The sequence below is a fragment of the Phacochoerus africanus genome, chromosome 13 (genome assembly GCF_016906955.1).
Source record: "Phacochoerus africanus isolate WHEZ1 chromosome 13, ROS_Pafr_v1, whole genome shotgun sequence".
In the NCBI taxonomy this organism is placed as follows: domain Eukaryota; kingdom Metazoa; phylum Chordata; class Mammalia; order Artiodactyla; family Suidae; genus Phacochoerus; species Phacochoerus africanus.
The window spans coordinates 13,356,431-13,371,111 of NC_062556.1; the positions used below are offsets into that span (position 1 = coordinate 13,356,431).

Below are 14,681 nucleotides of genomic sequence, written 5' to 3' on the forward strand. Positions count from 1 at the left end.
AAACTGCTGTGTGCCGATGAACGCATGTGTTGTTTACATGTTTCTACTCTGAACAATGTGGCTTTTAGTCTAGATACTGGACAGATTGTGCTTTCATCAGGAGTCACAGTACCTAGAAAAGGCATTGTCTTGATTGCTGCTTAGCAAACGTGTGATTGGCTGGCTGGATCAGTGGATGGCACCAGAGAAGCTACAGCTTCCTCCCCTCTCCTCCCCTGTCTTTCTTTCTGAACAAGTTACAGGTTCTGCATTAATGAGAGAAGTAGATATTGTTTGCTACGGTCATGGAGAGTGGGGCTGATCCAAATTGGCTTAAGGAAATAAAAAGGTAGTCACCCAAGGTGAAGTGATGTCCCATGAGGAGCTTCTGCTCCTCCTGGTTCTCAAGGAGTCACAAGTTAAGGATTATCCCGACCTCGTTATGTTCCCTTACTGCTGTCACAAAGCAGTCTCTTCCTTTGGTCAAGGTTTGAGATTCTGAAAAGATCTATAGCAACGTCTGTAGTGGTTAGTAAAACTGGAGGTGAAACATTCGAGGCTGGTGATGACTAAAATCCTGTCTGCTACCCATCTTCTAACTCTTAGTCATTATTTAAAACTTAGGTGTTTCCATCAATCTCAGCTGCCTCCTCCTCCCAGCTTATGTCCATGGTTCTCTATTCTGTACTTTTATCACATTCTGTAATTCCTTTTCACAATATTGAAATTGTTTATTTATTTATCGAATGGCCACACCCACAGCATATGGAAGCTCCCGGGCCAAGGACGGAATTTGAGCCACAGCTGTCATCCTTTAACCCACTGTGCAGGGCCAGGGATCAAACCCATACCTTCACAGTGACCTGAGCTGCTGCATTCATATTCCTAACCCACTGAGGAACTCCTCAGTATTGAAATTTATTGAATTTGTTTGTCCCTACATTACTTTTTTTTCTTGAAGGCAGAGACTGCATTATTCTGTGTATCCCTAAAATCGAGCATAAGTCTGGCATATACTAGGTGCACAGTAAATATCTGACCCGGGCAGTATGTGTGGGCTTTAAACGTGGTCTGCAGGAACGCTTTTTCCTTTCAGTGATTACATTTTCATCTTCTTTCATGCATTCATTACCCTAGAGCTCTGAGTTAGGAGTAGGAGGACAAAAAGAGCAAGACATCAGGGTAAATTCTGCTCTAGTGGGACAGGTGCAACTCAAATACTTGGCACTCTTATGCTCCAAGGAGGCATCACCTGCAGGACGTTGGGGTGCACCCATCTCAGGTTCTCAGTGCCTACTCTCCTCTCAAGTAGCTTTAGAGTTTGGGGGCCAAACAAAAACAGAGACTTGCAGATCATTCTCATTTCTGTCAGAAGTCACCTAGAAAGACATGCCCCACACAGAAGCAAAAAGAAAATACTATACTATTCCTGAATAATGCTCTCTTCTTGATGAAACTGATACCTCTAATGATTTATAGGATGCAAATTGTGTACAGAGTTTCTCTGTATACAGCTTGGTAATTAGAGGTTTTCTAATATTTTTGGAAGGGTGGTCTGGAAAACAGAATCTACATTTGGCAAGTGTATTGACTAAAGAACGTCTGAAGCAAATGTGTGTGTGTGTGTGTGTGTGTGTGTAAAATAAAAAGTTTTAGATTTGTGAGATACTTAAGTGAAGTTCCACAAACTTAAATATTCACCTGCAAATCCTAGGACCTAAGTCATTCAGTGGTAAAACTTTGTTTGGTCTTGGAATCAGTAAATGAAAATTATTTATCCTTATGTTTTATGCAGTTTTTCATCTGTGACAGGTGTCTTACTTCCATAAAGACAGTTTAGTTAAAATTAGAAGTTCTGCTTCTCAAAATAACAATAACAACACCCCAGAGGTTTGGCAGTAGATTCAAAGATCCCATATAATTGCAGTTATTTATGGAGTAAATGGGAAGACTGTAATTATTCTTACAAAATCCTATTTGTCTCAAGTATACATATGAATGACTTAAGAAATAGATTTCATTCCAGTCTGGATTTGTTCTGTCACTATTGCTAATGGCCGTACACATATATCATGAGAATGCAAGTTCAAGGGGATAAAAGGCTTTGCCTTTCTTGTTCATAGCTGTATTTCTAGCTCCTAGAGCAGGACTTGACAACAAAGCAAGCAGTTAATATGAATTTATTGAATGAATGATTAAATAAGCTAAGTGGTTTGGATTCTAGAATTTCAAGCAAACACATATGGTACTGTATATTTGGCTACAGAATTCAGGGTTACTCCTCTCTGGCTTTTTTCTGGGCTTTAAGAAACTGAAAATCCAAAACTTTTTCCCTCAGACGCCTCTCTGAGCTAGCTTTTGTATCCTGCCGAACTGGTACAAGTTTGCTCACATCAAAATGATAGATTATATGGTCAGAGACAATGCAAAACCCAGAGGGCACTTCCTAGAGATGAGCTGCCTGTTCGTAATTCATATCTCACCTAATGCCTGCCGTAGCCAATGAGTGCCTGGCAGGATAGATTTAGTATATTTTATAATCATCTGTAATATGAAAAAATGAAAGTAGTATGTAGCCAAATATGGGAATATCACTTAGAAACATCAAATTAACCATTTATATTATAATTTGGATTGGCCTTTTCAACAGCAATTGCAAATTGTATTTCCTATGATAGTAGGATGGGGTCTAGCTAAGACGGGCACATTCCAGGGGGAGTTATTCTACTTACAGCAATAAGTTGGTAAGAATTATTCATCATAGCTATTAACATGTTGAGTAGGACAACCAGAGAGATGACATTGTATGTCCCAAACATGGTGGCACCAACAAACTCAGTGAATTCATGCTGTGCCTTGACATTGGTCACATATAAGTTGATGAGCCCAAATATTGACCAAAACAGGGACTGGAGTGTCTCAAATAACCTGGAATAAAGATAAAATGATACTAATAGTTAGAGTGATAGACCCATTTTACAATAAGCTATGATGATAGAACATGACTACTATTAGGTTCTGTTTGATTAATTTAGAAATAAACTTAAAAAGAGTTAAGAAAGTTGATTTCTTCATATTAGCACAAACGGTGTTTTAATATTCCCAAAAGCTTTGAAAACTATTTCATTTCTTGGGGCAAGGAAGACAAACTGCAAAAAAAAAAGTCAAAAGAGTAATATTTCGTGATATGTAAAAATTATATAAATTCACATTGTAGAGCCCACGAATAAATTTTTATTGAAATATGGCCAGAGCAGTTCATTCGTGCATGGTCTACAATTTCTTCTGTGTTACGATGGCAGAGATGAGTAGTTGCAACAGAGAACATATGGCCCACAAAGCTGCACCTGCGGCATGTGGAAGTTCCCGAGCCAGGGGTCGAGCCACAGCCACTGTAGGAGCAATGCCGAGTAGTTACGTTGTGAGCCACATGGGAAGTCCTGAAAATATTTACTACCTGTCCTTTTCATAACAAGTTTGCAAACCCCTGTTCTATGGCACCGAGTCATAGTTAACAAGTGATAGATCCTCAGGCTTAGGCTTTGAAAAATGTAAACTCTTTTACCTGACTTTGCTTGTGGTTGTAGAAGGTTTAAAAATAATGCTACCATCATGGATTTCTACATTCACAATTAAAATTGCACAGAGTGAAGCCTGTAAGAGGGCAAAATGTCTCAGAGTGCTCAGATAATAAAATTTGCTATTTTTCATATTTTAGGGAACCTTTTCTTCATTCTTTAACTTACCCCCCAAATGGAATAAGATGAAGAGTGTCTGAACCCAAATGAAGAACTGTTTATTTCAGTAGGACCATTTTTAATACATTAATGTGATAAAAAGACAACAGAACTCTTCTATTCTTTGAGAAATAGTTAAAATAAGACTGTAGTTAAATTATATGGTGAAAACAAAAGCAAAAATATCTTATACTTGGCATGATGACTAAGGAGGTGGGATTTCAGTGGTCCAGTGCCCCAAGGAGGGTAAATTCACATGAGGCCAGTGGATAACGGTGTGGCCCGATGTGAAAAAAATGAGCTTAAACTATCAGATTTTCTCTCTATGAACATTTATCTTTGAAATATTAAGAGAATGAGGTAGCTGTTAAAAGGGGCTGACATAACAGGAGATATGATGTAGAATTAGGATCACTGGAATTATAAGAAGCCAAAGATTTGAGACAGCACAAATTAGGAAACAGAGAATTGAGGATAAATAAGCCAGGTAATAAGAAAACACTGAAGGGGGTACACGTAGAGTAGCTGAGTCATGTTAATACTGGTTCTCAGTAAAAAATCCCACAGTCCAGTTCTTTGTCAATGCCTGGTCTTCTTGAAGCCAGGGCTTGCTCTTGGCTCTGCCATTGCTAAGATCAACTCTTGCTCAAAGAATCAAAAGGCTGCAATCCAGTGCAGAATTCCTATACCAAACACCTGTTACTTGAAGCAATCAGGTTGTTCAAGTTGAAGCAATTCAATGATGAATTTCTGATCTATATAACCAGGAGAATCTAAATAAATTTTTTCTCAAATTTATTGGTTTTTAAAAAATATTTATTTATTTGTTAGTTACTGGCCGTACCCATAGCATGTGGAAATTCCTCAATGAGGGATTGAACCTGTGCCACAGCAGTGACAATGCTGGATCCTTAAGCCCCTGAGCCATGAGGAAATTCCTTACTTTTTTTAATTTTAAATTTTTCCATTAAAGCTTGTTTACGGTGTTCTGTCAGTTTTCTACTATACAGCAAGGTGACCCAGCTACACTAATTTTTTTTTTTTTTAGTAAACAATTTCGTATTTTTAATTATATAACCAATTTTAATTACAGGAAATGTAATGGTTTCTTTATTGACTTATTTTGCTAGGGCTGTTCAGCTCTCAATGGGGCAAATTATCATAAAGGTTCTAATGTGATCAACCTCAGTCAGACCTTGATGCCCCAGCAGAGGAGTACCTACATTGAGAAGAGTTGAACATACAATCTTAAAGGACAACCAGATGTCAGATTCTGAAAATATCAGGGCAAGTTTCGTATAATTCATTGGCCTCAGACAAAGACCACTAGAAGTTATTCTTTGAAAACTTTCTCAGAAAAATAAATAAATAAATAAATTTGACCCAAGGTCATGTGTTCTTTGTTTTCAGTTACTTTAGGGACAGTTTCTAAGATTAATGATAGTATCATTTGATTCAATTTGAAAATGATGTTTTTCTTCCTTTCTAAATAGCGTATATTCTCACTGTGAATATCCAAATATAATTCCATTGGTTTTCCCCTGGCATCAATAGTAGTTCAGAGAAAGAGGAGAAGTTACATAAGTGATATAATAAATTATATAAAATGTTGCCACATAAATCCCATAGCAGTTACTTTTCTAAATGTTCAAATAAATGATGTAGAAAAAGTGGATTATTATGGTTGAATGATACTGATTTGCCTCTGTCTAAGTAAGAACTATTAATCATTAGGGAATATTAGCAAACTCTTTGTCAAAACATTATTTACATACTTAATTAAAATTTGAAAATGAAAACATTCCAAACAAGATGACATTTTATGATTAAGTCTGAATTTCATTCTAATTTTTCTTTCTTTTCATTTATTTTTTTAGTCAGATGAATCAGAAATAAGATTTGCAGAACAGTCCTACTTCACAGAAACATATTTAGATGAATCAAGACGGTGGTCTCAAGATTGGCATTGGTATTGGTGTTTCTTAGTTAATTATTCTTTTATTACATGGATTAAAAAATCAGTCCAAGTTAATATTTCAAAGCCATTACTTCTAAAAATGTTTTCGTAATTAGTGAATTTCAAATCTGTTGATAGTGACATTGCCCATAGACTGAAGAGCCATTAGCTGAAGCGCTTTTCAGATGGGCTTCATGTGACAACTACATTATTTTCCTAATTATTTGGAAAGATAAGGACAGAGAGTTTTCCAGGATAGTGCCACAATTCATTAAATGACATTTAGCATGAAATCTTGGTTAAAGACTAAAACCTGGCAATTTCTATAGTATTGCCATTCTAAAAATAATATTTTGTCTCCTGTTCCTTGAAGATATTTCCCAATTGCTGCTTTTATAAATGAACTTTTCCCCTGTTAAATACTTTCAACTAGAGAAAGAGAACAGGTAAAAAGGGAATGTGTTCCACAGCTGAGGTTTCCTTCTATCCTTTGAGATGAAACCAATGAGGACACATAAGTTAATACAAGACATCTGACTGTATTTTCTCATAAGAAATGAAATAATACTAAAACAAATAAAGTATGGTTCCAAAAAACCATAAAAGGCTTTTTCCCCCTTTTCATGGCCGTACCTGTGGCATATGGAAGTTCCCAGTCTAGGGGTCGAATTGGAGCTGCAGCTGCCGGCCTACACCACAGCCACAGCAACTCGGGATCTGAGCCATATCTGCATCTTACACCCCTGAAACTGGAAGCAACACTGGATCCTTAACACACTGAGCAAGGCCAGGGACCAAACCTGCATCCTCATGGATACTATGTTGGGTTCTTAACCTGCTGAGCCACAGTGGGAACTCCAGAAAAGGCTTTCTTAATGAGAAAATGTCTGTCCCAAAGTCCATGCCTCTCTATTCATAAGAGAGTCCCTTACCCAGAGACTATTAGTTTAAAATTGTATGCAAAATAATTTCAGTGGCTAAACATTTGGTTTCTTTTAGTATCATGTGGTTCTTCCCATGGCAAAGAAAAAACAACCTGACAGTGTTACAGGAGCAGAAAGAAGTATTCACTTACTAGTGGGAAAATGGACAGAGATTCAGAGGACATAGCTGGGAGCCCACAATCAGAAAGCTATCAGGAAGGCATCCTGGAAAAGTTACACCTGAGACAGGTTTAGGAACACAGACTAAAATTTTTCCAAGAGAGAGAGCAGAACAAGGGCATTCTGGGATGAGAGAAGAATATGATATATTTAGGGACTGACAACCCATTAGAAAATGTAGACGAATAAAGTGTTTTGGGGGAATGGAGAAAGATGAGCCTAAAAGAGGAAGCAAGGGGCGATCACTGAAGAATCTGATATGTCAAGCTAAGAAATTTGACTACATCCAATCAGGAATGAGAAGCCATTTAGGTGCTTTAAATAGAGGAGTGTCGTGATTTTGCTTCAGAAAGATTTTGTAGATGACAGGATGGAAAACGTATCAAGGAAGGCAGGGACCAGGTGCAGGGGAACTTGGATTTAGGTGTGAGTAATGAGCAAGGGAAGATGGCCCTGAGAGAGTAATGAGCAGGAGTAGACGTTTATTGACACTGCATGTGAAGGGGTTGGGGAAAAGGAAGGGTCTCGTGGAAAACACAAGTGTTTGGTTGAAGTATCGGGATGGGTTGTGGTAGCACTGACTAAGAAAGGGAGTTGAGGAGGAAGAAAGAGTTGTGAGAGAGACTGATGAGTTTTCTTTGATTGACTTTAGGTGCTTAGGAGATCTGCATAGAGAGGCATTCAAAAGACAGTTGGACTTCCAGATCTTGGGGAGAGGGATGGGTGCCAGTGGTAGAAATTGAATATAGGAGTCGTCTCTTATACATGGCCAAAGCCATTCGATGAGCTTCCACAGAGATACTATAACAGGGTCAGAGGACAGTTACTAAGGCAGATCACTACTTAAAAGTAGTCATTGAAATATAATGATCAGAGAGCAATGAGAAAGATTAGAAAAGTAAGAGATAAAGTATAAAAACACAGTACCATTGAAAGTAAAGGAGGATGAGAGTTTCAAAATGAGAGTGTTAAACAGGGTCAAAGAATGCAGAGGCACTGAGTGGGATATAAAGAGAGAAATGTCCACTGATAGTGGTGATAGGGAGCCTCTTGATATTGTCTAAAGTAGTTTTAGTGGAATGATAGAAGCAGCAGCAAATTGCAATTGGATGAAGAATGAATAAGAAGCAAGAAAACAAGCTATCTTGTTTAGGCTTCTTGTGGAGGTTGCATGGATGAAAAGGAGAGAGATAGGACTCTTAGGGCAAACAGAGTTCAGAATTTCAGCACACATTTTCTCCCTGAGTGGAAGGAGCATTAGAGAGGGACCATGGGAGATACAGATGAGGAAATACTCTACTACTGCTAATCAAAAAAAGTGGAGCAGATAACATGTTTAATCACATTATATGGCAGGTGCTGTATTAGGCACTTTACATGATTTATTATTTTTTAATCCTCAGATGAAGATCTCTGAGATAGTGGATAATCAAAAGGAAAGGTTGAAATTTGTGGAAGTTACAGAGTCATTAAAAGAAGAAGATATAATAATAACCTCAAGTAACAAGTAACACTAGCAGTTACTCTTGGTGAGGAAAGAAAAATAATTTCTTGCTTGCAGATTTACATTCCATTATCTGGAAAAATTCAAGTAGAACACCTGATTTATTTGCATTGAATGATGTGGACCTATAATATTTGGGCAATATGTAGTTATCTGTTGCTTTGCATAGTAATGGAGAAAACCATTGGTAAGGATGCACTAAAATAATACATAATCCAAGCAATTCTATTTCTTTATTAAATATTTTAGAATACTATTTGGTATTCTACTCTTTTGGTTTTAGAATACTATTTATTAAATATTTTGCATCAGACTTCTCTAGCCACATTCTTCCTAGACAGATATTAAAATTAGCTCACAGTATATAATCACTTACTGCAAAGCCAAGAGGACAAAGGGGTTCTTGGGAATTTCAAGGATCTTAAGTTAGAATGGGGTTAGGTAGAACCTTGTTAACTGCAGACAAATCAGATATCTGAGCAGGGGTTGGGTTTTGGAACCAGAGTTGTTCCCTGAATTAAAGAAGACCTGAGGAGGGAACTCAATTCTAGGTGCTGTGCAGAAGTTCTTTCTGGTAACAAAGCAGGGAATCAGAGGATGTGGCAGCCAGTATGGATGGGGTGGTCTTGGCAAGCAGTCTGCATCAGGGTACCCAGTACAAAGTAACAAAGGGTTTGCGAAAGATGCAAAGGGCCAAACATCTCTCCATCAGGAATCTAGGGGGACAGTCAGCGGACAGACAACATCCAGGAGGTTTGCCAGAGGCAGAACTCTAGCCGACAAAGAGGGAAGTTAGAAGAACAGACCATTTCAAAGCTCCAGACCCCATTGTCAGGGGGAAACCGCCAAATCTAGGGTCACAAGGGAGTAAGGAAAGACATGCTCTGATATCAAAACTGAGACACGATCCAAGGCCATTAGTCAGGATGTTGCTGCAAGAGATTTCACCGAATCCCTCCTGAACTGGATGGGAAAAGAACGTGAGGAAGACGATATGGCTGAGTAGGCTGGTCGGGCTGGAGAAATGCTGAAGCCCAGGAGAATGAAGAGGCTGGAGCAAGTGATGAAATGACAAGCTATAGCAGGGATAACTTTTTGTTTTGTTTATGATTCACTGTTTGTATCAAATCGATTTCTGAATGATTTGAGATAGCTAAATCTGCGATTACAACTTCTGTGCAAGTAATCAGATGTTATGAATTAATATGGTGTTTTCCATACTGGGATGAAAGATAGAATGGACACGGAATTGAGCCAACAAGATTATTTTAACCAAAAGTGATCCAGTTTATGGGAAGTTATTGATTTCCTTCCACCTGAGAAATTACTGTACTCTCTTCGATTACAGAAAATTCTAGAATGGCTGATGAATAGCCATCTGACTTTCAAAGTCATCTACAAAATGACCGTATGTTCGCAGGTGGTCACTGTGGAGAGGAAAAATCACCTAACTCCCTAATTCATCTGCCAATTTACTCTGCATCACAAGTGATCTGTTTATCACAGTGAGAGGGGAATGGATGCAGACATAGGGAGGTGTTTTCTGTCAGGACTGTGTGAACGTGAAACGCCATGGTCATGAAACTGTGCTGTCAGAAAGCCTGATTGTGCGAAGTACCAGGGCTTGACCCCGGTCTAGGCGTGAGGCTCTGCAGGTGGAAAGGCACAGAGGCGTTGATGCACATCCTAATCCTGGCTTAGCCTGAGGAATCTATTTTGGAGTATTTCTATGTGCTTAGATTTTTGTGTAGGGATTCCAAGAATGAAAGAGACATGTGAAGACACTTTCACATCTGGAAAACACCTGAGCCAAGATGGAAAAGCATTTGGATTTTCTTCCGCAATTGGTTTTACATATATTCTATCTCTTAATGTGCTTGAAAGCTATCAATAGGCATAAGTTTCCTTTTTCTTCCACATTTTAAAACAGTATCTAGAGCTGTCTTTTACATGAAGTCATTTAAAAGAAAAGACCATTTTCCTAAAACTTAAAATAAATGTACTGGATATTTCTGTTTTCTGCACTAAGCACAATTTTTCTTTGCAACCCCTTGTCACGGTTCACATTCAAAATGTAAGACACTCTAAATTCTGCACAACGTTCCCAACAGAAATGTCTGTGTGACTTACGTTGAAAATGCATTATTCTGCTTTTCACATCGTATGCCTTTGCAGCTTAACCCTTTTGTTTCTTCGTAATAGAAGTACAGCTGATTTAGGCCATTTGCAAATGCTAGCAGCACGAGGCAGTAGATGAATAGAAACTTGAGAATGTCCAGGAGCATCCTTCCCAGAGATATCTGCAGAGGCCCCAGGTGAGAATTGGCCGTGAACAGTGAGATCAGGCGCAGGGAACTGAATATGTTTGCGATAGCAAATAAAGCTTCGGCCACCAGCGTGGGATGCCACATGTCCCAGGATTCTCGTGGGTTAAGAGCACTGTACTGGAGAGAAAAGAGAGACACAAGGGAAAATTCAATATAAAACAAACGTACATATCAACATGCCACGTTCAGGCCAAGCTGGTTTTTCAGGTCCAGCTCGTCCTCCTGGACAGTGGTGGCAACACTAATCTACACAAAAATAAGCATTTATGAAAGCAACTTATAATTTATGAGCTTTAATCAAAGTGATCTCCCTGGTCTGTCCTTGTTATTTATAGTATTTCGTAATCTGTGAATCATATCTGTCCTTGATCTTTCCAGTGGAACTCAAAAAAAAAAAAAAAAAGGAAAATGTTTCATAGGAGAAAAAAAATAGCCTGATTTTATATTGGAAAAATAGCACTATCATAATAACAAAAAAATTTACATTAAAAAGGAAAACTGCTACATTTTGAATAAAATCGATGGCTTGTTTCACCATATTTGACACACTTGCCTATTCTAGTGGAACCACGTAGGACCCAAATACACATAAATGAGTAGAAATAGTGGTCTGTTGCCTTGGCTATGGTAACGATTGGTGTGGGCATAACCATTAGAGTTTTGTGTCGTTATATCTGAAACGTACATACAGCCTCACTTGGAAATCTTCCTGGAAATCAATGAACTGCTCATTTTTAATATTCAATGTGTAGAAAGTGTGATGTTTGTCGGAATATTACCTAATTGGGTGAAATACGCAATTTGAGGGAAATATTTGCTACATTAAACTTTGGCCAGCAATTACTTTCAAAGCATGATTTAATTAAAATGACAGCTTTGAATTATCTTGATACTGGGCTATATAAAAAGCACAATGAAATTTACCCCTTGTCCTGAGGTAAATTTGTATCCTTAGTAAATTAAATCCTGACCAAAAAATAAAAGGTCAAGTGTTACATTTTGAACTTCTATTATTAAACCTGTATAAGAACTGAACAATAAGCTAAATTCTCTTCCTCGTGTATATCACTGAAAATCTGTCTAGAAAATTGCATCATTTTTCCTAAGGATCATGTAGGGAAAAAATTTACTTCTATATGAGTCCCATGAGAATATTTCCATCCTTTTTTATTGAATTTTATACCAAAGACCTTTACAAATGTTAATTAATTCTCTTGAAACTAATGGATAGTATTTTTTTTTTAATCTCCCTGGGGAGAAAATACATCATAAGCTTCGGATTCTTGTTCAGCACTCAGACTCCTGCTTGAGTGACAATTTAAAACAATCAAGTTTGAACTAGAAGGAAATTATTTTCTATTTTTAAATCCTGATAACTGTTCTTGAGCATTCCTACACATGGCTTCAGTATAAAATAGCTACAGATTGAAGATACTTCCCTTTCTCCTCTGTCCCCTGAATATTATGCCTTTTCCTTCAAAGACCAACATAACATTCACCTTCCTTTGCTCACTTCTCTTGAAAGACACATGTATTTTAATAGAGACTACCTCCCCTTCTGTTGAAGGCTTATTCAATATTTCTCTATTTCTCTTTCTTCTCCTTTCTCCCTCCCTCTCTCTCTTCTAATATGGCTTAGAACCATATCTCAAAATGTACAAAATACTACAGAGTAAACATTCTTAAGGATGTAATCATTTTCTTGGAATCTCTCACATTTAACACAATACCCTGCCTGTAACAGGTGCTCAAGAGACATTTTCTCTCATCAAGTATTCACGCATAGTCCAGTGAGGATGACGGGGGCAACTAATTCCAACGAAAATGCTCTAAGAGGTTACCACAAACATGCTCTAAGCACAAACTGCTATGGGAATAGAGAAGAGAAAGTGGTAAATTCTATTTGGAGCCGATGGGACCAGCAGTGGACAGAGACCACACGCTGGTCGAGCTCTAAGGGTCCTTTGATGTTACTGAATGCAGCGGGGATGCTGTTCCGTGATGGAGGTTTCACAGCCAGTGTGAGGCAGCTGGATGTAGAATCCAGCCTCATGTGGTCACAGACTCCAGCCCTACTATTGACGTGACAGTACTTTAGAACCTTTCTCAGGGAATTCTCTCAGCTGGGACTTGCAAAATCATTAAAAGGAAGGTTTTCCATTTTACAAACCAGAGATGCTAGTTTCTGCCTCCGCGTGGTCACCCAAGACTGTCAGGGCCCAGCGTTTCTGGTAATTGTCACGAAACAGTCCTCTGTGAATATGTTCGTATTTATGTAGGGTCACGGCTTCCTGAGAAAAGTATTGCTGCTATTTGGGTTAAAGGATGCTTGAATGGCAAGTAAGCCTTGGAAATGAAAGAAGAGAGACCTCCTCAGAGATTTAGAAACATCTCCCCTGGAACCATCTGCTTGGAGTCTAAGGATAATAATCCTAAGGAACCTTTGCCTCCCCAGAGAGAATCTGTTTACTTTCAAGAGGTAAGGTCTTTCTCTTTCCTTCTCTAGGGGGAAGACGAGCAGCCGGCACAGCTGTCCTAGATAAGCTCTGAGATTCATAATTGCCCAGTTCCTCTCCTGTGGTCCAAACTCGTCTCTGTGAAAGGTACCTCTGGCTGTCATCTGTCCCCCTGTGGGGGCTTGGACCACAGGGAACCAAGGCTGGGACTGTTATGTAAATAATTTGTCTGTTCTCTGACCCAGAAACCTTGTTTCTTCTCAGGAATAAATCAAAATGTAAACATTTAGGTGTCATCTCTTGATTTCGTACTTTTAATTTTTACTTTTTACGTTTTCTTCTGTCATCCACATCTAGGTACATTTAATTTAGGTTTTTCAACATAGGCATTCTTTTACAAAGCTGTTTAAAAAATTCTTCCGAACCATTCTGTTCTGTGAATCTGTAGAGAAAAACTGTAATTCTTCATTCTTAAATGTATTTTCCACACCTATTATTAGGAATTAAAAGATTAACTTGAATTTTAAGGTTTTCTTTGGCTCTGTTTTCTAAAAGTTACTCATAAAGTCGACACTCCTGTTTCATCTTTGCATGTTCGCCTCCAGCTGTGCTGGCGACTCTTGTCCGCATCCTTTGCATCCTCTTCCTCAGTTTCCCTTTAACTGTTAAGTTCGCTTCTCAAACAACTTCTCATTTTATCTACTCTCCCTGCATGTTCCCTATGATTTCAGCTCCCCTGGAAGGCCGGTCACAGAAGGGCTTCCCTGGGCTGACGGGCCTTTGGTCTGGATTCATGGCGTGGCCAAAAAGACTGAGGGTTAGGTTTTTTGCTGTCACTTATGCTCCTGCAGACAGGAGGCAGAGCCTGGGCTATTCCAGCAGAGATCGCAGTTGTAATTCTTGGTCATCTTGCCTGCATCATGAGAAGTGGATTCTTTGCTGGGGAGCAGCATCAAGATGATTCCATCTTCCTCATACTTCACAATAACAAATCACCCATCCTACCTCTTATTTATTTATTTATTTTTGCTTCTTTAGGGCTGCACCTGCGGCATATGGAAGTTCCCAGGTCAGGGGTTGAATCAGAGCTGCAGCTGCTGGCCTACACCACAGCCACAGCAACATAGGATCCAAGCTGCATCTGCAACCTCCACCACAGCTCATGGCCACACTGGATCCTTGACCCACTGAGTGAGGCCAGCGATGGAAACTGCATCGTTATGGATCTTGGTCAGGCTCATAACCAGCTGAACAATGGGAACTCCCTCTTATCACCTAATTTAAAAAAAATCTAACTTTCTCTTAGCTTCTCCTATGTCTACTGCTCTACTTCAGACATTCAGCATCTTTTGACTCATTCTCTGTTTAAACCTCATTTATGGTTCCTCTTTGTTTATAGAGTCCAAATTCTATAGCACAATTTAGAAAATCCTTCCCATCCTCTCCCTGCCCCCGTTTCCTGAATCATCCGTCTGAAATACTGACTCCTTTATACCCTCAGACTTTTTCACATGATGTCTTTTTTTCCCTGGAACACTCATGCACATAGATGAACATGATAGATGCCCACTCATTCTAAATAATTAATTGCAGGGCACTAAACAAAATTTAGTTCCTT

General features: G+C 38.8%; 1 protein-coding gene and 1 long non-coding RNA gene across 2 annotated transcripts in view; one reads left to right on the forward strand and one right to left on the reverse strand.

Annotated features, from left to right (window-relative positions):
- The window catches only part of LOC125113494 (uncharacterized), a 92,898-nt gene extending 79,550 nt beyond the window's left edge, over nt 1-13,348 (forward strand). The window contains exon 4 of the long non-coding RNA XR_007131473.1: nt 13,114-13,348. This is a non-coding gene — a long non-coding RNA (uncharacterized LOC125113494). The remainder of the gene's footprint in view (nt 1-13,113) is intronic.
- TRPC4 (transient receptor potential cation channel subfamily C member 4) overlaps nt 1-14,681 on the reverse strand; it is a 160,343-nt gene that overhangs the window by 32,330 nt on the left and 113,332 nt on the right. Inside the window, exons 5-6 of the mRNA XM_047756241.1 lie at nt 10,411-10,724; nt 2,712-2,907 (exon numbers count right to left, since the gene is read on the reverse strand). Of these exons, the coding sequence (XP_047612197.1) occupies nt 2,712-2,907; nt 10,411-10,724 (510 nt within the window). The remainder of the gene's footprint in view (nt 1-2,711; nt 2,908-10,410; nt 10,725-14,681) is intronic.